The sequence below is a fragment of the Melospiza georgiana genome, chromosome 6, assembly GCF_028018845.1.
Source record: "Melospiza georgiana isolate bMelGeo1 chromosome 6, bMelGeo1.pri, whole genome shotgun sequence".
Taxonomy (NCBI): domain Eukaryota; kingdom Metazoa; phylum Chordata; class Aves; order Passeriformes; family Passerellidae; genus Melospiza; species Melospiza georgiana.
Window position 1 is genome coordinate 42,282,576 of NC_080435.1, and position 23,589 is coordinate 42,306,164.

A 23,589-nucleotide genomic window follows, 5' to 3' on the forward strand; every position below is an offset into this window, starting at 1 on the left:
CCACTGCAGATGTGTCTCTGACCATCACCTGGGAACAGTGCTGGCCGTGCAAGACCCCCAATACTGCAGCCCTGAGGGTGCTGCAGGTGGTTTCTCCAGCACAGAGTGCACTGCCTGCATTCTGACGGATTGGAGAAATGGGGAGCAGGCTGGGATGCTCATGGAAAACAAGGTTCTCGGTGTCCCTTTACACTTGGTGGGTCAGGTTCCTCTCTCTCCTGCCGGTCATTCCTGACGAAGGGAGAGACCTTCTGCGGGAACAGGACCCCTAGGAAGTTTCTTAGCCACCGCCCCTGCTGCCACCTCTGCCAAGCATCTGAGCAATGCTTCATCAAGGGGAGAGGTTCTGCAAACGGTGTTGAGGATTCAAATGTACCCACCCAGCTGCCCCTACCACCGTGGGCTGCCCCCGTGTGCCCCACGAGCCGTGGCTGATGTCCCCTGAGGCCCGTTCCGCTCGCCCCGGGCACACGCCGGGCGGCCTTCCCGAGGAGCCCGAGCGCCGCGGGAGCGGCTCGGAGCGGCGGCTGCGGCGGGCACAGCCTCACTCACACCCAGAAATAGCCTGAGACGCGCAGACCCCGCACCCAGGCGTTGTGCCGGCAGCTCCCCGCCCGCTCCCCGCTCCGAGCGCCGGGGCCGCCGCCTCGCCCGCTCCTCCCCGCACGGATGCCGCGGGGCGCACGGTACGCACAGCGGCGGGGGCTGCCCGACCGTCTCGGGCCGGGGGCGGCTGCGGCTCCCGGCACAGGCCCGGGCCCGGCGCGGTGAGGCGGGGGGAGCGCCCGGGCTCCGCGGCCTCTCCGCCGCAGCGGGGCGGGCGGGGGGCGGGGCGGCGGCGGCCCCGGCCCCTTCCCCTGCCGGTGCCGGTGCCGGGCCCGGGCCGCTGCCGGCAGCCCGAGGCGACCGCGGGGCGGGGAGGAGGGAGGCGGCGGGCGCAGGGCCCGGAGCGAGCGGGGCCGGTGCCCCCCTGCAGGTCAGTGCGGGGCGGGAGGCGGCGGCAGCACGGGAGCCGCGGTCCGGGCTGCGGGGCTCGGCCCCGGGGCGGCGGGGCTCCGGCGAGTGGGACTGGGGGCCGGACGGAGCCGGGGCAGGAGCCGGCGGTGCGGTGGATGCGGTGGGCGGGAAGCGTGCGTGGGACCGGGCCGCGCCTGCCCACGCCGAGCTGCGCCTGCCGGGTGCGACTGCGGCGGGGGATGCTCGCTGGGCGGGTAAGGCAGCACCTCCTCGGGCAGCCCTGGGACGGCTCGCCAGGGCCGTTCTGCGGCTCCGGGAGGCACGGACGGGCTTGGGGCGGTGTTGTGGGAGATTTCTGGGGACTCGGCTCTGTTCAGACACTGTTTGCCCGCCTTTATCTTGGACCACGTACCAAAGTGTTTGTAACTAATGCTTGTGTCTGCCAGCCTGATGTGTGGCTGAGGCCCAGCACGGCACGGGGGCTTCCCTGGGCTGCTGGAACAATTTGGCGGCAGAAGCAGGGAGCGAGCCCCAGCCCCTCAGAGTCCCTCTCCCAATGCACCGGCCTACGCCACTGGCCTGTGATGGGAGATAAAATATCACTCCAACGCTGTGTCATGTCATGGCTTGTGCTCATCCCCTCGTCATCCTGGCCACAGAACTCTCCTTCTGGGAGCTACACCTGAGGGTGTTAGATATGCTTTGTGCTGGCGGGGGGGAGGAGGGGGAACCTCCCCCCATTTCTCCCTCCAGTTTTGTTATACTGATGATTTTGAGAGGGCTGGTAGCTCATTCTAGTGCTCTGGCCAAGCTGCTCTCCCACAGTTTTCAACTTCATCCAGATTTGTCCATGGATGAAGGCCCTGCCCTCTCCCTTGCTTGCCTCCCCATTCTCACTAGCAGCACAGTGGGTTTGCTATTCAGAAACCTTCTGAACAGAAGGAGTGTTTTCCAGGAGAATGAGAGAGAGAGACCTTTGTCTGGCTGACAGATGTTATTTCTGCATGAACATCTTTTTCCTTTTAACTGTTTAGCCACCATCTCCAGGACTGAGGTACATGCCAGCCTTTCCCCCTTTCAGAGGGTTCATGGGGGAGCAGGGTGTGGAGGGAAAACTGGGTGGGGAAACAAGGTATGAGAAAGCACTTTGCCCCGTGTGGAGATTTACAATTCTGTAGAACTGGTCAGATTGCCTGTCTGCGCAGAAGAGAGACAGCAAAATATGCTGTTTGGGAGAAAAGGTGCTGTTGTGGTGGTTTGCAGTATTTATTCAGAGAGGAGAGGGGAGAAAGTGGGAGAAACAGGAAGCAGAAAGACTGACTCTGATACCAGACCAGAGCCTTGGCCTCGCTGCCTTCCCTGCTGCCCTGCAAAGTGTTGGTCAAGGCTGGGCAACAGATGGAGAGGGAAGCAGAAGCAGCTCCTTCAGGAAGGATTTGTCGAAAGTGTCCTGGCAAAGAGCCACTGGCAAACAAATAAGTAATAAATAAAAGCAGGGAGGCCACCAGCACCCCTGCAGCCTCTGACTCCATAGCACATATGGGCTTTTCTGGCTTCCCTGTGAGCTTAAACCCCTGCCTTCTTCCCATGGCTCGAGCCTGGCTCCTGAAACTCCTTTCCAATGCCTTTCAGCTCCTTTTATTTTTTTTTAATTTTATTTTTAAATTTCATTTTATGATAACATTTGAATTGCTCTGTAATGACTCTCCTCTTCAGAGCTTTCCCTGAGGTTAACTATTTCATCTCTGGTTTGATGGCTGCTGACAATGGTAAGCATAGGGTGGTCCTGTGCAGGACAGAAATAGCAGTGCCTGCTGGGGATGCTGATCAGGGGGGTGTGTAGGCCCTTGCAGGTAAATACTGTCCTCTTTCCATGCAGAGCCTTCTGGCCCATGGGAACATAAGGCAGATTTCAGCACAGCTTGAGAGCCTGCATCTGCACAGTTGTAAAAGGATGAGTGTCTCTGCTTTAAAATATTCCTTGCAGGAAATACTCTTAAGAGACTTCAAGAGCTTTCCGAAAACACAAAGAAGATGGAGAAATGTTTTTAACACCCACAAGTGAATTCAATTGATATTAAACTAATCAATCACCTAAGCTCCTTGGCAAACATCAGAGTGCTGTGCAAATGCTGACTCCTCCACGAGTCCTACAAACACCAAAGCCTTCTACTATTGTCACTCCTGTGTTTCTTACTTACAATTAGTTGCTGTAAATATATTTTGTGTACTTAGCCCTAAGATCGAAGAAAATGTTGAATTGCTGATGCACTGTGCTCAGAGCAAAAGCAGGTTTGCTTTGAGAATATTTCAGGAGAAGCAGCTCCAGTCCTGATTTCCTTCAGGAACTATGGCTTGAACACCATTCAGTCCCTAACCAGGTATGACAAGAGAATTTCGAGCTTAAAAGATCCCACTTGGCATCTACCTGCACTTTGAGGTGCCTAAATATCTTTCAAAGCTTGTTTGAAGTTACTGCTGCAACTGTGTCTGAGACTAGTAATTAGGCTGTGGTCACGCCTTGGTATTAGGTGTGGACAATGTCAGCAGTTTGTTCGGGCTATTACTGCAACAATGGGACAGACAGAGAGCTGTGCACAGCCTTCCCATCGCCCGGGGCACGATTGTTGCTGGTTAATGGGTGAGAAAGGGCAAGTCCTCCCGGGTCTCTGCAGAGTAGCTTGGTGAGGGGCACGGATTTACCTCTCCCAGCCTGCTGCCCCTGTCCCTATGTCACCCTCAGCTAACATAATGTTGTTCAGTCTCTGAGGAGCATGAACACCATTGTATAGAAACATTCCAACACTGAAATCAGTTGTTTAGTTCCAAGCAGAATCCCCATGAGAAGCTGGGGTTACCATTTTGACCAAGGAAGGGCTCCTTGCAGTCATAGTTTGATGTTAAATAAAGATGTGTTTAAAATGGAGTACCGGAGCAGGGAAATTCAGTGCTCCTGTTCAGTGGGAGCTGTGTGAATACTTTGGGTGACCTGATCCCCCCTCCCCAGCACCAGTCTTGTGTCTTGTCATCCACAGATTTGTGGGTGAGCAAACAAGAAGGCAGGATCTGAACAAAGACAAGCTCCACTGCACCCCCAAGTGAAAAAAGGCAGCTTGTGAGAGGTGGAAAAATATGTCGTCATGTAATTTTGAGTTCCTCTAACAGAGATAGGAAAGTGCTCTGGCTCTGCTTCACTGGAAAACGCTGGGAGTTGGTGGTAGGAGACAACTGGGGCAGGAGGTGATGGAGATTGAGACCATGAGCCCATTAATGTGCTGTGTTGGATGGGCAAAGGGAGGCCAAAATTCAGAGAAGCTGGGGATGCGGGAGTTGGGGCAAAGAACAGTTTTGCAAATGTAGCTGGGGAGTGGCTCCCAGCTGTTGCCCAAAGTGAGCCTGTGGTATCCTGGGCCAAGCTCTGGGGCCTCTGCATTGGCCAAGCCAAGGTGACCCTGTCAGAGGAATGCTCTCACCCACGCAGCAGGGTGTCCACAGTAAGGTGACACACCAGGGAGGTGGCACAGGCTGAGGGACTGAGATCGTGTGGGGGCTGGCAAGCTGGGGGCTGACTCCTGAGCCATGAAAAGTGGCTGGCCAGGGACCACAGACACCTGTGCAGCTAGGATCCCAGCCAGCACTGGGACAGCCTCTAGGAACATGGGGCTTGGGACACACCTGGCTGGAGGATCTGGCTCCAACAGCAGGTTGGGATCATCTTTTTAGCATGGCTGTGGTTTGGAGCAGAATATTCATTCTTTGAGATACTCAAAACCTGCCTGGACACGGCTCTGAGGAGCCTCTTCTAGCTCACAGTACTTTGAGAAGGAAGGCAGGAGTACATGCCCGCCCTTCATCCTCAGTGCTTCTGAGCTTATTTGTCCTGTCTTCTGACAAATTCAGTCACTGTGGGGTAACCCCCAAGGCAGCATTGGAGAAATGACCAGAAGCTGAAGTTTGCCTGGCTTCCCTTTGTCTGCAGGCAGCATTCTGGAGTTTTCTACAAGACTAGGAGACTGCCAGGGCTTGCAGGCTCCAGACTGAGGACATGCACTGTTCATTGTGTTTCTGGGCTGCTTTTCTCAGGGAGGGCAGAACCATGTGGAAGTGTAATGGCGAAGAGGACAGAAAAATGAACCAAACTTTATAGACTTCAGAGCAGACTTGGTCTGTGCCTTGTTTGGCTCTTGACCTGCTGCTGAAGAGGACAGATGAATTAAAGTCAGGACTAAGTTAATGATCAGAAAGCCACGACCCAAGTACCTGTTTTTAATCATGCTGTGTTTGTGCACTTCTGCTCTTTTCCTAAGGACAAGCTGACTCTCACTGATGAGCATGATGTGATGCTCAGGGCTGAGCAGGAGGCTGCACTGTGCTTAAGTGGGTGGGTTTATAGCTAACATATGGTTTTTTAAATACTTAATGTCTATATTTCTTGCATTACAAAATGGTGAGTGATGCATTTCTTACTAGATATCACTTAAATATTTATTATAAATTTGGTCCAGCTGTATTTTGACGGAAAATGCAGTCCAATTGAAAATGCAGAATATGAGCATTTAAAAGGTGGTTTCTACTTGGTTAAATAAAACTGCTTAAAATGTATGAGTCCACAAAAGAAAAGAGAATAAGTTTATAAAGACATTTTTTATATCTGTAGTGAATTTAACAATACTATACTGCTATACTATATTGTATTATTATAATACCGTGTCATAGAAACAAAATTTTATTATAGGAGATACAAAATATAGCCAGTGATATAATCTGATTATTTTTGGCATTTAAGAATTCAGTACTAGTAGAGATTATCCTCTCACAGTTCATCTTCATTAGGCTTTGAAAGGGAACCGGGCTTTCCTGCATTAACCTGCAGTAATTTTTCAGAACTTCTACTAAACGAATCTGTGTACTAAGTTAATAGAAACGTTTTTCCCCCTCTACTTTCAAGAAAGGTTGTGGCTGTCAGAGCCACTTTTGCAGTTCATCAGGCTTTAGCTCCAGGTTCTCAGCCACTGAGCAGATCTGGCAGCAAGGACATACTGCATGAATTTCTAGTGACTTATTTTTCACCGATGAGAGGGATCTGAGGTCTTATCATGTAGGTTTTAAGAACTTCCAGTTTTAAATTGGCTGTCTTTTTAATTTAAAAAGTTTTTAGTTCAGACAAAATCTGATTACTTTTCAGTCATGTGTATGTTTCCAAGAGCCATAATTCTTTTATTTGTTCTGGTTCCAAGTCTTCTTTATTGCTTTTTCCTTTCATATTATTGCTGCTAATCTTCTCATCAAGCAGTTTCACTTGATTTTTCCGTTGGGAGGTTTTCATCAAGCTTAATTTTCTTTTATCCAAGTTTTTAATTACTTCTGTTTTCTTCCATAAAATTTCATCAATTTCTTCCTTCTTTAAAAACAAACAAAGGGAATATTAATAATAATTGTGGTAGTGGCTGTAACCTCCTGAGAATGATGCATTTTAGAGACTTTCATATTTTGTTCAGTCATTTCAGGAGTCAGAGGATGGATGGCTTTGCAAATACAGTCCTCTGATACCCTACACATTGGGCTGGAAAAAGCTAGCTGTGGAAAACTTTAGTAACTGAGAGAAACCATGCCCTTGATCTTGTCTTAGGTACATACATACACTTGGATGACTGTAGCTCTATGTCTGCTCCAGGTTTCAGGATTCCTTCATCCTGGCAGCTAAGTCTGAAGGACCAGCTGTTTATTTGGACAGTCCCTGCACAGAGTTAAACTTGAGGGGTTTCATTCCCTCCATTATGGGAAGGTGAATTTCCAGCCCTCCTAAAAGGCATGTTGCAGTTTTTTTCAGCAGAGGCGAGATGTCACTCCACATTTCTTTGGACTTTGGTTTTTTTGCTTTTTTAGGGGTGTTTTTGTATGGGTTTTTTGTTTGGTTTTGTTTGGGTTTTTGTGTGTGTATGTGTCATTTTGTTTGTTTGCTTTTAATAGGAAGTTTGGTTTTTGTTGTTGTTTTTTATTTTGTTTGTTTTGGTTTTGTTTTGTGGAAGATATCCTGGAGGCAGCATAAATTTCTGTACACTTGTAGCCTTAGAAGTCCAAGCTGGGGGCAATGCTTGGTATCCATCCACCTCCCCAGCTGCCCATGGGAGTCCTCTGTGCCAGTGCTGTGTCCTGTCCACCCCTGGGGCAGGAGAAGAGCTGCACAGCCATTTGATGGGACCCTGCTGACCCTTGGCTCCAGTGCTGCTCTCAGTGCTGCAGGCTGGTGTGCTCCCTGAGCACCCTGAGGAAAGCTCTCTGTGCCTCAGAGCTCACCTTGTCTGAGAGGTAGAAAGCAGGGAGAGTGTTTGTTCCAGCAGATATCTCCCCCCTGATTGAACAGAGCTAAGCTGGGGGGGAGCTGGGTTTTGTGGCCATGTCCTCTGTGTGTCTAGCCTGGTGCTCTGCACAGCAGCAGCACTGTTGGAGCTCTTGGGTTCAGTCTGGTCCTGCAGCTCATTTAGCACTGGATCCCTCTGTGACATGGTGAGCATTAGGAGGAGCCTTTCCAGTGTTCTTGTGGCTCCTCACACCTGGCTTTTGTTACTTCTTGGTCCCCTCCCTCCAGCATGACATTCATGTGCCCTGTGACAGAGCTGTGCTGCCAGGAGAAGCATGGAAAGAAGCTGGGCAGGGTTTGGAGACCAGTGTGTCCTACAGGTATCCGTGTATTCTCAGAGAAAGAGCAGCAGTGTGGGGTTCAGCTTCACTTAAATGTTGGTGCCCACCACTCTGGGCTGCCTGTTCAGAGCTCTGCTCACCCTCCCAGAGCTGTGGTTGGCACAGGGATGTTGGGATGAGCCAGAACCTCCATAGCATCTGTGGCTGTACAGATTTCTGTCTCTAGTGAGTGCAGGTGTGCTGCTGGCAGTAGTGGAGCAGAGGGGTATTTCACTGCAGGATGTGTTCATGCTTTACTGGAAGTGCTGGTTGCTCCAGGGAGGTGGCAGCTGTGCTGAGGCCTCATGCATTCACACTGTGCATTTTCCCAAACTGGCTGGAGGTGTTTCCAGGTGGGAAGATGCTTCCCAGAGCAGGGACAGCAGCTATGAAGCACAGTGAGCACCAAAGTGCCCCTTATGTCAGTCACATAGTGGATGAGGAGGTGGAGACCCTCACTCATTTAGTAAATACCTTGTTAGTACTGCAAAGGCTGAATGTGGGATCAGGTTCTCAGGGTGCTCAGTGCAGAGCCACAGTACATGGTGGCAAGCTGGGATGTGCTGGGTGGGGATGCAGGAAGGGAGAACAGCATATACAAAACCAGGCATAAAGCAGGAGCCTTGTCTGGGACTGGGCCAGGATACCCAGCCATTCCACAAACACCTCCATTTCAATGCTGCATCCCCAAACATCTCTTCCAAAATGGACACAGAGCCTGTCTGATTCCTAGTTGTGACAGAGCCTCAAGAGCTTCTGGGCTGTGGAGAGGCTTACAGTGGCTCTTGCTGGGACACTAATCCCTGCAGGGTGAGGGCACTGGGTCCCCAAATCTCTTCATCCAACTGTATTCCTAGTGCTGGCTCTGCTGTACCCAAACCACCCCGGAAGGACAAGGAGGCATGAACTTGGGGAGGTTTGTTTTGCAGCCATCTTCTGCAGTACCTCATGTTTAATTTGCCCTTCTTTACTGGTCCATGTGAGCAGTGTTTATGTGGAGGGCAGGGGGTGGCTGCCTGAGGACCCTGTACTGCTGGCAGAGTGGACAAATCAGCACAGAGGTGCCAGCCCTTCCCTGAGCTGCTTGTGAGGCCCTGTGTGCAGGGAAAGTAGGCTTGTGAAGTTAGGGACAATGTCTCTGCCTTCCCTGATCGTAGACAGCCTTTTTTCAAGGCTGAATTGCCCATGAAGCATCTCTGATGGTGCCTTTTGGATGCAGCCTGTTTGAAAGGATGCAGCCCCCCCAGCCAACCTGCCAGGCTGGGCTGGCAGCCCCTACACAGTGCTGTGTTGTGTGCTCTTGCAGCACAAAACGCTTGCAGGTCGCTCTGTGACCACCCCTGCCAAATCTGCCATCTGTCTCACATCCTCTGGGCCATGCTGTGCCTCCCAGCCCACGGCTTCTCTTCTCCCAGTGCCTTGTCCCTTTCCCAGCCTGGCTGCTGTACATGTCCAGATGTGACACTTCCTTCTCTGCCTGAAGGGGAAAAACCCATTTCTTGTGTTTTTCTCCGTCCCGTCTGTCACTCCCAGCGTGCCCTGCGCTGGTGTGGGCAGCTGCTGGCCAGTGGGTATGGGCAGAGCAGGGCAGGACAGCAGCACAGGGGCTGCAGGCGGTGCCAGCCTGCAGCACTGGCACCACAGAGGCTGTTTGCTGAGCATCTGCGTCCCATTCATCCCCTGTGCTGGGCCACCTGCCTGTGATAGGTGTGAATTGGGGGGGGCATCATGGACCCCAGGTCTTGTCCCAAAAGTCCTATGATTTCCTTCCTACCTCTGGTGCTCCAGAGCCATTTGACTCCCCAGATCCTTTCCATGGAGGAGATGAGAACATGCTGGTGGGTGTGATGGGCTGTCTGCTCTGCTCTGCTTGGCTCTGCTGTGCCCTGCAGCAGGTACATGATTGTAGCTGTGCTTAGGTGTTGTGGGCAAGGGGAACTCCTTGTGAAAATGCAAGTTATGGGGACAGGTCACCATACAAGAGCACCTGTCACACTGGAAGAAGGTTGAAACAGTTGTGCTTTGCAGAGCCACATGTCTGCAGCTCCACATGTGCCTGGAAGAGCTGCTTTCCTTCCTGGCTGCAGCAGCTGCTTTCCTCTCATCTCCCCCAAAAGCTGTGTGGGCTGCAGAGACAGCTGCATGAGTGCCCCAGTGACTGGAGGAGAGTGACTACCTGCTTCCTCCACTTCCCCAGCATTGCCCTGCATGGTGTACACCATCAAAAGCTTTCCCTTCCCTTTGATGCACTATTGACTCAAAGCAGTGTGCTGAGTGCTAATCCCTCTGGCACAGCTGGATGCAGTGAGCGTGGCTGGATGTGACTGGCACAGCAGCTGCTGGGGCCATCCCCACTTGTGCAACCCACTCCTGCCAGCTCCCATGCTCCCAGGGCGGTGTGATTCATCCCAGTCACATGGTGGCACCCAAATCTGTTAGGAAGCTGGGCAGAGGTGGGAGGAAAGCCTTGTCAAGGCCAAGATTATGCTTAGGCATGTGCAAGGCCAGTGGTTACACTTATGGGCTCCTGCTACAGTCCAAACCTTACTCTGCTCTTGGCACCAAGCACAGCCAATAGAAATGTTCTAGCTCTGCTCTAGATTTTAGATGCTCTAAAATCGTATTTTGTGTGTGTGTGTGTGTGTGTGTAGTGTTATAATACACTGCTCTCAGGAAGAAGCTCCTGTACTTGCAGAGAGGGGAGCTTGGCAGGGCAGGAGTGTTTCTTTGCTTCTGCAGCAGAGTCAGCTATGGAGGATGTTGTGACTGCTTGAAGATGGGGAGGGGTGAAGGGTGGAGAGGCTGGGGGCAGCCAGGCACCAGGGCATCCTGCAGAGCAGTGTGGAGGAAGGTGCACATCTGGATCCAGGAGAAGGGGATCAGGATAATCATAGCACTGCCCATTGGCCCCTAGGAAGCTGTGTGATGAGGGGGCTTGGTGGGAGGGTGCTCCCAGGTCCCTGTCAGGCAGCAGCAGGCTGGAATGGAGCAGAGCTGTGCCCAGCATGAGTGCCAGGCCCTTGGTAGCACACCATGTGTGCTCACTCCACACAGCACAGCAGGCTGATGGGCAGCAGCTGTGAGGAGGGCTGGCTGGAGCTCAGCAGCTGAGAGCAGCTGCACAAGGGCTTGGAATGTGCCTGCTTTCTCCACCAACCCAGCAGTGAGGTCCCTGCCGTTCCCAGGAGTGTCATGCTGTCCTGGCCAGGCCAGACACTGGGGTGCAAAGCCACCAGAACTGCCTGGCCCAAGCAGTGTGGTGTTGAGCTTCCCAGTCTGCATCCCTTTCATGCACAATCCAACTCCTCTCCTTGCCAGTCTCCTTCCCTCTGCCCTCAGCTGGAGTTTCCTGGGTGATGGCTCCAGCTGAGCTGGCTGCTCCCATGGCTGACAGTCTCTGCAGCAGGTGGCTTGATCAAAGGCGTCAGATGAGCCTCCCATAGCTCCCTGCTCCCCAAACAGTGGAAGGGACTTGGGGAAGAGAGAGCTGCCTTTTTCCTATTTCCTGTGTTGTTCCCCATCTCCAGGAACCAAAGTGCACCTGGCACCTTGTGGCATTGTGAAAGATGCCTGTGACTCATGGTGACAGCTTCAGTCTGAGCCCTGCCCAAGGTACAGATACTCCTGGTTTCTGTACAGGTTTCCACAAGGGAGTGCTTTTCCCAGTAAAGGTGGCACTTTTCCTTCACAAAGACCTTAAAATCCTATGTGAGCACTTTAACCTGGGTGGCAGGAGAAGCAATCTGCCTGTAATGCCTGACATCCCACCACTGTTGCAGTCTTGCTGAAAGGTATCTTCCTTGGTCTTCAGTGTCAAATGGGAGCTGCCTCTGCAAAGTGGGCTGTGCATGGGGGCACATGCTGTGGTTTTGGAGCTGGCAGGCAGTAAGGAACCCAGAGATACCCTTTGCAGGAAAGTTCAAGCCCTTCTCTAGGTCTGGCTGCTGCCATGTCCCTCAGTCATAGGCAGCAGGGGCTGGGAGTTGTTCTCATCTGCATGTATCATCATTAATTAGTTGCAAGTGCAGGGGTTGCTCTGGGGGCTCTGAAAAGCATGCAGCAGCCCAGCTTGGAGCAGGGATCTGATGGCACCAGGGTGTCTCTTTACTGTTTTCCTGAAATAGTGTTTTTCTGAATGGATGTGTGTGTGCATGTGTGTAGGTTAACTGGGAACCCTGGGATGGTACCCTTCCTCTTTCCCACATGTGAGCTAACTGGGTCTCCATTCCCTGAAGTCAACTCTGGCTTTGTCATAGTATCACACAAAATTTTGGGTTGAAAAGGACCTTTAAATGTCTTCTAGTCCAATGCCCCTGCAATGAGCATGGACATCTTCAACTTGAAGAGATTGCCCACGGCCCTGTCCAACCTGACCTTGAAGGTTTACAGGGATGGGGCATCTGCCACCTATGTGGGCAACTTGTACCAGTGTTTCACCATCCTCAACTTGGAAAATTTCTTTCTTATATCTAGTCTGCATCTACCCTCTTTTAGTTTAAAACTATGTCACTACAAAGTCTATTAAAATGCCTGTTCCCATCTTTATTATAAGGCCCCTTTCCTATCTCTCTGCTCCCAGCCATCACCTACCAGCAGCACCCTGCTCTCTGCTTGGGTTGGTCCTGGTCCAAATAATCCTTGTGCTGAGGAGTGTTGATTTAGGTTTTATCAGAGGACAAAGGGTGCGTGATTCTCTGGGGGGCTTGCAGCCCCATTAGCTCATGTTTGCTTGGTGCACTGCACGCACAAAGTGTGGTGTGAGGGGCTGTGTGCACAGCAGGAGAGTGAAATGCAAACCAAATACGGGTTAGAGCCAACCTGCACTGGCAGCTTAGTCAAATGTGGCAAAAATGGCTGGGGGTGGGATAAATTCCGCTCTGATTCTTCTGTCCCAACCTCAGTGTGCTGGCTCCAGCAGCCGCTGGCTTGCACATGTGTGGAGGAGGCTGGAGAAGCACTGCTCCCTGCACAGCATCTCCCACGCACTGGCCCCTGCAAATCTCCCTGGCTTGGTTCTCTCTGTAAGCACTGTTTGCTCATGGTTGCCTGGGGTTTGGCTTTATTCTGCCAAGGAGCACTGCAGCAAGCCAGCGTTGGTCTGCTCAGTCCTCAGCACACCTGCAGGAGGAGGGGTTTATGCAGGTGGCTCTTTGAAAGGCCACAACCATTGTCCTGCAGAGAGTCCCAAGGGGACTGGGATGCTTTCTCATTCAAAAACTTTATGGAACTTAGTCTGTCTAAGTGCCAAAAACCCGCCCTGCGTGGTGGTGCTGTGGAAGAAGAGGAGGGCAGGGAGCTGTGGATGATGTGGCAGCCACCACAGGGGCACATAGCAGGGGACGGGGATGTGTTGGTTTCAGGTGAGTCCCTGGCGCAGCATGACCCTGCACAGGGTTTCCTGAAGGTAGTGGCAACCTGCCAATCCTAAGTGCAGAAAAACTTGTTTAGCTCCCCAAAATGGGGTCAGTCTCAGACCCCTAGTGCATTGTGTTATTTAGATGAGCAGTGTTGGTAGGGCAGATTGGGAATGGTGAAGCATTGGGGGTAGGAACAGCAGTGCCAAAGGCAGGCTCACCACTGAGGGGAAGGAACCTCACTGTGGGGTTTGCACCCCCTGGGCCTGGATGGGCTCATGGGTTGGCTCTTTCCCCAGCCTTCCTGGCCTGGCTGGCAGTGAGCCTGGCTTTGTACTCCTCAGTGAGAGAGCAGTGCCAGAGCTTACTGATAGGGAAGATGAAGTTTGTCTGTACCATTTTTAAGCAGGTTTTTCTTAAGCAGTCATGCACTCACATTCATTTTCTCATTGAGTGGTGGATATGTGTGAGAGATGGAGTAGAATCAATGAAACATGAGTCCTCATGACCTCTCCAAGTGATCATATCTTCATTGGCAATGACAAAATTAATATATGAGCAGGTGTTTTTTTACCTGTTAGGGGTCATTTGTTGCTGCAGAATGGTTCTTTGCCTCCAAACCTTACCAACCCACCCTCCATAGCCCGCAAGCCTTGTATGGTCCTTCTTGTTTGAAAGATGTATCTGATTTGTAACAGGCTAATAGAGTAGGCTGCTGTATGTCCATGTCCTGCTGGTGATAGGATGGGGTCTTCTGCTGGAGGGTTGTTTGTCTCGTACCCTGACAGGATGTGAGCACAGCGTTCACACCAGTGTCAGTGAGCCCTGCCCAGGGATGCTGCTGCCCCACAGGCGCTCACCTCACAGACCAGGAGCAGCCAGATCACCTTTTTGGATCTCGAGGCCATTAATCTTAAGAGGGAAGGTTGAAAGGAGAGCTAGGGAGGAATGCCTTGGGCCTCTGTGGGGTTTTGGAGGGCTGTGTCCCTGGTCTCATCCCCTCTGTGTTCATACCCCTTGGGGACACATGTAGCCCATGGTGTGCCTGTTCTCCCATGTGCCAAGCTACAGGAATGGAGAGGTCACCATGCCCTGTGGTGCCAAAACTGCTGGGGTGTGTGCTGAGCTCAGTGCAGACTGTTGATGAGCCTTTTCCCTGAAGTCCTGAGGTACTTGGTTAGCCATGCTGAGTAAGTGGCAGTGGCTCAAGTTTCCTGCCCTCGCTGTCACTGCAGTCCTGCAAGGTCGGTCACTGCAGTCCTGCAGAGTGGGATGCTGGAGGTTTCCTGTCTGCCTGGTCCTGCACACCAGGACACAAACCTGATCTCCCTGTTTCAGCAGTCCTTGATTTTCCCTTCCACAGCCTGCCACTATCTACTTGTAATGGAAGAAGGATGTAGAGGCAGTCAAGTAGCACAGATGTGTGTTTTCTAGGTCTGGCTCCTCAGCCTGGCTTTTCTGTGTGGCCACGCACAGAAACGCTCCAGCAGCAGCCCCATGGCCTGGCTGCCCTCTGGCCAGCCAGAGTCAGTAATCCCACCTGTTCCAGAAGAGGATGCTGAGGCTGGATGAGCGTAGGCATGCTGGGAAACCCAGCTTAGTCATCTCAGTGCTCCCAAGACTGTTTTGATGTTTTGCTACTCCAGCTGTCCGTGAATCCCTTAGCAAATGAGTTTGCTGGCAGGATGCTTCAAGGGAAAGACAAATTATGAAAAATTGCATTCACATAAAAGACATGCCTTATTTTTAATTGGAAATCTGATTCTCTGGATCAGTGCCCACCCAACCGGAGAGAAGAAACATATGCTGATGTATCAACAAAACAAAGAGGGCACTGAATATTCAAGGCAAAGCTTACATGCACTGAAAATGCTTCATAGAAATTATTGAGCAAATCAGTTTCAGTGGCAGATCTCATGCATTCACTGTGCATTCACAGGCCACAAAGAGGAGAAGGAATTGCTCCACATGCTTTCTGACTTTTTCTGACCCTGTTTTAGTATCTTCCCTCTAAGTAAGACCTATAATGGACAGACCGTATAAAAAAATTTCTGCCTTTATCTTATTGCTTCATTTTCCCACCTGCAATCCTGTACACCCCTGTTTCTTGATTAGTCCATTGCTGTCACTTCTCCAGGACTGTGGCTGCTCTGAAGGACATCTGTCTGTGGTTGGCATCTAGAGGCCCTGCCTCATACACAGCTAATGGGAAGCTGTCCTGACACCTTCTGGAGGTGACGCCCATCCAGCTCTGTTATTCACAACAGTATTTGTTCCTTTGGCCCGTAAGGACTGGGAGAAGCGCAGTGGCAGTGGTGTACCAGGGAACAGGAACTGATTTGGTGATGCTGTGCGTTTTGTTGAATATTTCAGATACTATTGCAAAGTGCCTTCAACTGAATATTTCAAAATGCTGAATTTTCTCATTTTTTTGATGTGAAAATTTAGCTTAGGCATTTCAACAATGACTTTAATGACCTGCAGTGTCCCTGTGATTTCTCATTCTGTATACCAAAAAATTTGCCTCTCCAACCAGAGGGAGTTTGAACATGTTCTATAGGTCTGAGTTTAAGCTGTTCTTGGTGCATGTGAGCAGAAATCTCCTCTTGCTGTTTCTGCTGCATGCTGTTCCTAGAACATATACATGATTTACTTTTAGCTGGTTGCCCCCAATAGTTATTTTAATGGTAACATTGCAGCTATATAATTTGCATAAGCTTTTCTGAGAGCAGTACCATAAAAGGTGAGACTAGCTGAAACAAATGATCTAGAAAAGTAGTGATTTGGGTATGTAGAGGAGACTTCCTGTAGCAATCTGGGGATGAAAGGAGCAGCAAAAGGGCAGGAGGGTGGCTTGAGATCAGGTTCAGAGCAGCTGTGATACATTGCAAAATCTGTGTTTAGAGCCTGAGCAGGACATGATGGCTCCTTTGAGCTGCTTTGGAGTTGGAGGTGCTTAAGAGAGAGGGGACAGAGCTGGATTGGGTCTTCAAGTATCTTCTGCTCCTGAAATTTGTCTGTGCAGTCTGGCATTTTATGGGCAGTGCTATGTGCAGATAAATGAGCTGGTTGGGCTGGAAGGGTGAAGGCTTGCATTTGGGAGCTTTCTGGGCAGGAGAGCTGGGAGCAGGGGATGCTAACACCATCTCCACGAGGAACCCATTGCTTTTGGCCACCAAGAGCAAAATATCTGATGTGGAAAAGAAAGGGATGGCAACAAGGACTTGATAGAGAAACACAACTTGTACAGATCCCTGTGAAAATCCCCCTCACCCTACCATCCCTGACAGGATGTTCCTCCTACAAGCGTGAAGCCGGTGCCTAGAAACAAGCTGCAGGATCTTATTCCTGTGTAGTGGAGTGGTGGTGACAGAGAAAGGACTCTGAAGTTGCTAAGGGTCTCCTTGTTTGTTTGCTGATGGTCTAACAGCTCCCTCCTTGTTAACAAAAAGGCAGTGAATTATTTAGCAGCTGAAAATGCCAGATGGCAGTGGCTCTGCTGCTTACAGGAGGAGGGGAGAGAGAGACATGCACATGGTGAGGAACAGATTGAGAGCATTGCCATAGCAAAGAGCAGACCCTGGCTAGAGGTCCTGGTGGCCCAGGTGACGAGCAGGATGCAGGCAAGCCAGGGCAAACAGCTGCTGCTTGCCAGAGTAGCTCCCTCACTTCTTATAGGTCTCTTGTAGAGGTCCCTTGTCAGGGGTCATTACCCTGATGGGACCACGCTGGCCCTTGAAGTACAGGACTGCCAGCCATGGCTGAGACACAGGCTGTGACTGAGGGCACTGCAGGAAGGCTTTGCCAGCCTATCCATCCATCCATCCATCCATCCATCCATCCATCCATCCATCCATCCATCCATCCATCCATCCATCCATCCATCCTCCACCTATGGGGCGGATGTATCAACCCCAAGTCTACTGGGATGCCCTTTGGAGAAGTATCAGCATATCTCAAGTGACCTGGCAGTTCTTTTGAGTGTCACACTAATGTTCAGCTGTCCTCACTTGGGCAGTGATGTCTCCAGACATAATAGTCTGGACAGATGGATGTGTATCTTTGTATATGGATAGGGACCTCCAAGGAGAACTGAAGATGCAGCATGGGCAGGTCTGTAGCAGACACTGAAGCCTATGGCTCAGGTGACATTTCACCATATGCACAGGAAAAGGGACTGCCACATGTCTGCATGTCCTGGGGAACTTGGTGCCTGTAGCTCAGCAGCTTCTGACACCCCTTCAAGACATCTATGCAGGTAGTCAGATGCCAGCCTAAAATTGTAAACCTCCCTCTTCCTCAGTTTTTTCTTTCCCTGGATGAGGAGGTTAAAGAGAGTCAGTCTCTCAGGCATGTAACATATGTCAGCTCCTGCACCAGCACTCCTGTCCTGCCCACTCTGGTCAGCTGAGGGTTGAGGGTTCCTCATGGGCTCCTCATGAACTTTAGGACAGGACTAATCTCCTTCTCGTGAACTTCAGGGCATGATTCTTCAATCAGCAAACTGCAAGGTCTAAGAGAGAGAGGCTGAGGCCACAGCCATGCATATAAAATCAGGTGCTACTGTAGTCCCCCATCTATCACACTGACACAGCACAAGTAAATGTTTCCCAACAAGAGGAAATCTGTGTAGAGCTTTGGAATACCCCCTTTCTAAGCCAAGTAATTTTCTGTGCGCTGTCTCTGCTCCCCAAGGACTTCTCAATTAGGTTTCCTTTAGTGTTGAAGATTTGATCTTGTTTGGTCTTGGTGACAAAAACTGCCATAAACACTTTGTGTCTCCACATCCCTGGAGGTCCCATCTGTCTTTGTTTGCATTTTCCTCCACTGCTTAATCAAACCATGGGTCCTGTTTCTCTTCCTCCACCCTGTTCATGTGGGCTTTGAGCAGCCTCCAGCAGGGATTATCTGGTGCTGGGTGACTGCAGGGGCTGTAGCAGGGTCTCAGTTGTGGCTGGAATATTGATGAAAAGGAAAGAGAGGAATGAATGCTCAGTGGCTTGAATGCAAAGCTCCCAGGAGTACATGTTGTAAACCACTCTTGAGTTTTCACATAGCCTTTCCACTGGTCACAATATACTGACTTCAATATATTGTGCCCACCATGTCTGCAAGGCAAGGCACTTATATAGCTCCTTGTAAACTTCAGGCAGGCCTGAAAATGTTCTTGTCAGGTGCACAAGGTCCTGAGAATAGGGATGTAGAATAATTGTGGTTGGAGGGGCTCCCTTGGAGGTCATTGATAAAAGCTCTTGCTCAGGGCCCAGGCCAGGAAATATTTGGCTGCTCAAGGTCTCCAAAGACTGGATCATCTCACCACAGACAGCTGTTCTTCTCTGAAGGCCATGCAGCTCTTCAGGCATGAGAAGCAACTGGCTAAAGGTGTTAAGGGTGACTCCAAAGTACAGAGGCAGGACAGGCACATGAGGACATGAGACTGTCCCCCTTGTCCCCACCCCATGTTTGTTAGTGTTTGCTGTGCTGGTTCCCTCTCCTGATCTTTGAATGGTGGGTGCAGCAGCTGTTTGGTACTCTCCTGTGGCATCCCCATGAGTAACAGACTGCCATGCTGGCTGCTGCAGGGTGCTCCTTCTCAGGGGGTCCAGGCAGATTTGGAGAGGATCCTCTCCTACCTAAAGCATGGTGGTAGGAAAGGTTTTGGAAAAAAGCCGCAGTGTTGGCCATTAATGGCCTTTAAGTGTCTCCTGCCAGTGAGGACTGTAACCTATGGTATCAGCTCCTGGGGAAGCTAACTCTTTTGAGAAGCTAACTCTTCAGAAGAGATCAAGATATCTTGGGAGTAGCAATTCTGCTTGGATGGAAAGATGGAAGGGAAGTCCTCTAACTCCTGAGTCACACAGATCATGGTGCTGGAGCAGGACAGCAGGCTTAGGGATATTCCATAGGAAATAGATACCTGTCAGTGGGGAGAGAAGCAAGTGCAGCCCCAGCAACCCAGTTGTCAATATTATCATTGCTGATTTTTTTCAGAAATTCAAACAAATGCTTCAGCTTCTCATTCCTGCCTGCTGACAACACCAGGGTGGCCATGACTCAACCCAGCTTCCAGGACTGAGGAGCAGAGGTGGTGAGAGACCTGTCTCAGGTATGACAGAGACAACCAAATAGCATGGGGTTTAATGGGGTGGGGAAAGGGCAGGAAGTAGCTGTGAGATTTCTTCAGCAACACCCTCTGCCTTGCATCCAACAACCTGTCCCTGAGAGAGACTGGGACTGGGGAAGCTCTGAGACCACCAGCCAGTCCTCTCCCCTCTCTACCCTTAGTGAGCCCTTCAGACCTTGATGGAAGGGACCTGGAGAAGCCATGGCTTCTTTTCAAACAAAGGCTTCTCTATCCTCACTCGTGCCTCTGTGTTGCAGGGTGGGACCTCACAGCGGTGTCGATGGAGAGCACGTCCTCCACGGAGCCAGCGCCGGATGGTGCTGGCCTCACCTCGCTGGACGTGCTGCTCTTCCTGGAGGCGCCGGTGAACAGCACGGAGGAGCAGTGCTTCAGCGCCCGCTCCCGCAGCACCGTCCTGGAGGGGCTGCCCTTCGGAGGCGTGCCCACCGTGCTCGCCATCAACTTCATCCTCTGGCTGGTGAGGGGCCAGCAGGGGGGCATTTCTAGGGGCTCTGCAGCCCCTGCAGGCACTGACAGCCACACACAAGTCAGCCTGTGCAGTGGTGCACCTGGCAAACCAGGGAACAGGGGTGAGTGCACTGGTGCACCTGGCAAACCAGGGAACAGGGGTGAGTGCACTGGTGCACCTGGCAAACCAGGAAACAAGGGTGAGTGCACTGGTGCACCTGGCAAACCAGGGAACAGGGGTGAGTGCACTGGTGCACCTGGCTGAGGGGAAACAGGGAGGAGTACACTGGTGACCTGGCTGAGGGGGGAACAGGGGTGAGTACAGGGGTCCAAGGGCTTTGCCCACATCATGGTGGGCAGCAAAGGACACTTGGGCAGCAGTGGTGAGGTCACAGAGCAGGAGCAGTTTGGGGTAAGAGTTTTGCTTGGGCTCATGAGTGGGAAAGCACAAAGGAGATATGAGGAGATCCCATGGGGTGAGACCTTGCAGCAAAACACTTCTCTTTCTTCTTCCAGCTTCTCCTTCTGGTCTTCTCATGTCTTCGGAAAGCAGCTTGGGACTACGGGCGCCTGGCACTGCTGATGGACAATGACAGGTGAGTAGGATGCAGAGCTGCTGCAGGTGATGGCTCCATTCTCTTCAAGAGGGCTGGAAGAAAGGCCAGCACTGTGGCATGACACAGAGTTCAGCAGATGTTCCTGTCCCTCCTTCCTACTGGGAATGGCCTGGTGCCCCCATTTCCCATGGACACACAGCCACCATCTGCTACAGGGAGAGGGAAAGCCCAGGCCAGCTTTCATTCCCTCTAGCATTTGTTGACAGTGTTCTTGGTGCCATTGGGGGCACTGTTCTGGGAAGGACAAAGAGCTGTTTTTCAGTGGAGACTGTGCTGCTGCCTCTTCTCCTGCCACTCTCTTGGGATGAACGGGACTGTCTGGTGGAGGGGGCAGAGGGAGACACACAGCAATAACACTGTTCCTCATGTCACCACAGCAACTTGCCTGGCCCATCCTCTGGGCTAGGTGCAGAATTCCACAAAAATAAGCAGTTTTCTGGTAAAAGTAGAGCCCAGACCATATTTCCATGCGGGCTGTACTACATACAACAGCTTGCCTGCCAGAACGCAGCTCACCTTGGGCAGCAAAGCATCTTTCCTTGCACAGGCTGGTGCACACAGGAGGGGTCTGTGCAAGTCTGGGCAGCCCACAAGAGTAAGATCTGTTAAAGTCCTTCTTCTGCCTTCTCCCCTCCAGTTCCTCTTGGCCTCTGAATCTGGAGCTGAGTCTGATGATGAATATGTGATGTTTTCCCTTCACCAGTAAGATCAAAGGGCAATCAGGATTTAAAATGCAAGCTCTGATTAGATTCCTTTTTACTGTAAAACCAATTGAGACATCTGAAAACAGTGGAATAGAAAATATCTGGTTCAACAGTCCCTTGTAATGGAGCTGCAGCTCCATCTCCATGAGCCCATCATGGGTCAGGCCACAAAGAAGCTGGGGAGAATGTGTTGGTGTGGAGGCAGCAAGATGCAACCCCTTTGTCCCAAGCCCAGAGGTAATCACTGTACCAGCCCCAGTGTAGGATGTGGGGAGGGGGAGAGAGATTTCTTGGACTGCTGTGCTAGGAGGGACTTCTCCAAGGGTGCTTATCCTCTCATGTCTGCTGCTTCTCTTCTGCCTCACCCCTCTGCTCCTCCCCTCGCTGCAAAGCCTGACGTCGCTTTTCTATGGAGAGCAGAGCGAGAAGGAGAAGTCCCCATCAGAGAGCAGCCCTCTGGATGCTGACAACAAGGATGTGGTGAGTGCCAGTGGCTGTGGCTGTGGGAACCTGGGCTGGGCTTGTCCCAGCCCAGCCTGTCCTGTTCTTCATCAGAAACCCTGGTCAGAAGTTAAGTGTGAGAAATTAAATCTCCTGCCCAACACTCTTCAGCAGTGGGGAGTTCCTGGAAGCTGGAGGGTTTTTTGTCCTGGATTCTTTGAGGCATCTGTTTTGAATGGCAGTTTGGAGGGGATGCCCCTGGTGGCCAGCATCTCCCAGCTGCATGGCTCTCCTTGCAGCTGTGTGGATCCAGTATGATGCATCGCCAGAGCCCAGCTGCATGGCAGCAAGAATCTTTCCCACCCCTCAGGATCAAGTCCCCCACACCATATTTCCTCCTCTGCCAGCATGGTGGGGCTTTAAAGTAAAATCTCCTTCTCTCTAGCACATCAGGCTTTCCTGGAAACAAACAAAGACTGACATTTCTTGCTGTCTCTTTCTTTTTTGGCAGCAAAACTCGAAAATCAGTCCTGGTATGACTGTGATAAAATGTCATGACTTATTAAAAAATATAGGTAGGAAAGAAGCAAAAGACACAAAATCCTTGCAAGGTGGCAGGAGGCCTCTTTAAAGGCTCTGTACCAGGTGCTCTGGGCAAATGTGTATTGCTCATCAAAAAATAAGTGAGAAAGACTACAGGGAAAGCCAGCACACTAAAGAGCAGATTAAAGGAGATTATTAGAAGCAAGAAGACATCCTTTGAAAAATCAAACTGTTCACAAATGAGGAAAATCTCAACTCTGCCAGGTTAGATGTAGGATACACTAAGAGGGGAGAAGAGTAGTTTTGAGGAGAAATTTGTAGAGAGCATAAAAAGTCCAGAATCACAAAATCAAAGAATGGGCAGAGTTGAAAGGAACCAACAGGGTCATCTGGTCCAACCACCTTGTTCAAGCAGAATCATCCTAGAGCACATGGCACAGGATTGTATCTTCAGTATCTCCAGTGAAGGAGACTCCACAACCTCTCTGGGCAATCTGTTACAGTGCATGGTGCTTTCTTCCAGTCCTCAGGCACCTTTCCTGATCACCATGGCCTTTCAAAGATGATCATGAGCTGCCTTGCTGTGGTGTCCACCAGCTCTCTCAGAATGCACCCTGGCAGAGCCCACAGACTTGTGGATGTCAGGTGTGCTTAGGTGTTTTCTAACCCAGTCCTCCTTCACCAGGGGAATGTCTGAAAACCCATGTGTGTACACAGTGACAGGGAATAAGCTAGTTAGGGCACAAGAACTTAGGTTCTCATGTAGCACTCTGCAGCAGTGCCACCTCAGCACTTGCTAGTGGCAAAAAACATGCATTGAATGTTAGGGACTGTCATGGAAGGGGAAGAGGAGAGAGCTCTGGAAGCAGGAGCCTGTTGCAGTGATGCTCCTTTTAATGTTCAGAGGAAGCTGAAGTCCAGCAAGTCACCCCTGAAACACTGGGTTAATGCTTGACTTCAGCTTCTTCTGCAAATCCTCCTGCAGCCAACAGTATGCAGCTGACATCCATCAGGATGGTTGATGTTTGTAGAGAGACTTCGCTGTCCCTTTATACCCCTGCTCCAGCAGACTCCTTGTTCCCACTCACAGAAATTATCTTATCACTACTTTCAGGAAGGTCACATGGTCTATCAGGGCTGGAAGAGAGGTTGTGCTCAGCTTCCCATCAGCTCTTTGGAGTGTGTTTTCCTTGCTTCTCCTGAGGCAGCTGCCTTTGCCATTGGGTTGAGCACTGCTGAGCTGTCTTGGGCACTGCCTCCATTTGCTCAAGGCCACAGGCACTGCACCGCCTCTGTGTGTTTCCCCAGCATATGTTGTGACTTGGTCCCTCACTAGGGAGGTGGGGGTGGTTGTCCTTGTCTCATCCTGACTCTTTTTCCTTCTAGGGATTCTGTTCCTGGCTACTTTCTATCTACCAGATGAAGTAAGTGTGTGTGCTTGGCATTATGGTCTTGCCCCACCACTGCCCACCCATGGGGAACTAGTGCCCACAGGTGGTAGCCCATCACCAGGAGCTGCTGGGAGCAGTGGCAGAGGAGAGCCCTCTTAAAACATCCTCTCTGAAGAGAGAGCAGAGAGCTCACCTCTGCATTTCCTCCTGGCCCCTAGATCCTATCCCAAAGAAAAGGGCTTCAACCTCTCCTGTACAGCAATCCTGTAATGAGATGCAGTTGGAGGGCTGCTTGGGTCCCTCATTCCC

General features: G+C 51.2%; 1 protein-coding gene across 3 annotated transcripts in view; it reads left to right on the forward strand.

The window, feature by feature from the left end:
• Positions 1-578: 578 nt before the first annotated feature.
• TMEM63C (transmembrane protein 63C) overlaps positions 579-23,589 on the forward strand; it is a 32,263-nt gene continuing 9,252 nt past the window's right edge. The window contains exons 1-6 of one of the 3 annotated variants that reach the window (XM_058025887.1): positions 579-686; positions 18,984-19,098; positions 19,374-19,594; positions 20,101-20,180; positions 21,298-21,385; positions 23,276-23,313. In XM_058025887.1, the coding sequence (XP_057881870.1) occupies positions 19,397-19,594; positions 20,101-20,180; positions 21,298-21,385; positions 23,276-23,313 (404 nt within the window). In that variant the 5' untranslated portion in view covers positions 579-686; positions 18,984-19,098; positions 19,374-19,396. Of the gene's footprint in view, positions 687-857; positions 977-1,139; positions 1,212-18,983; positions 19,099-19,373; positions 19,595-20,100; positions 20,181-21,297; positions 21,386-23,275; positions 23,314-23,589 lie in introns of those variants that run through there. The other 2 variants (XM_058025886.1, XM_058025888.1) reach the window with 2 other exon arrangements.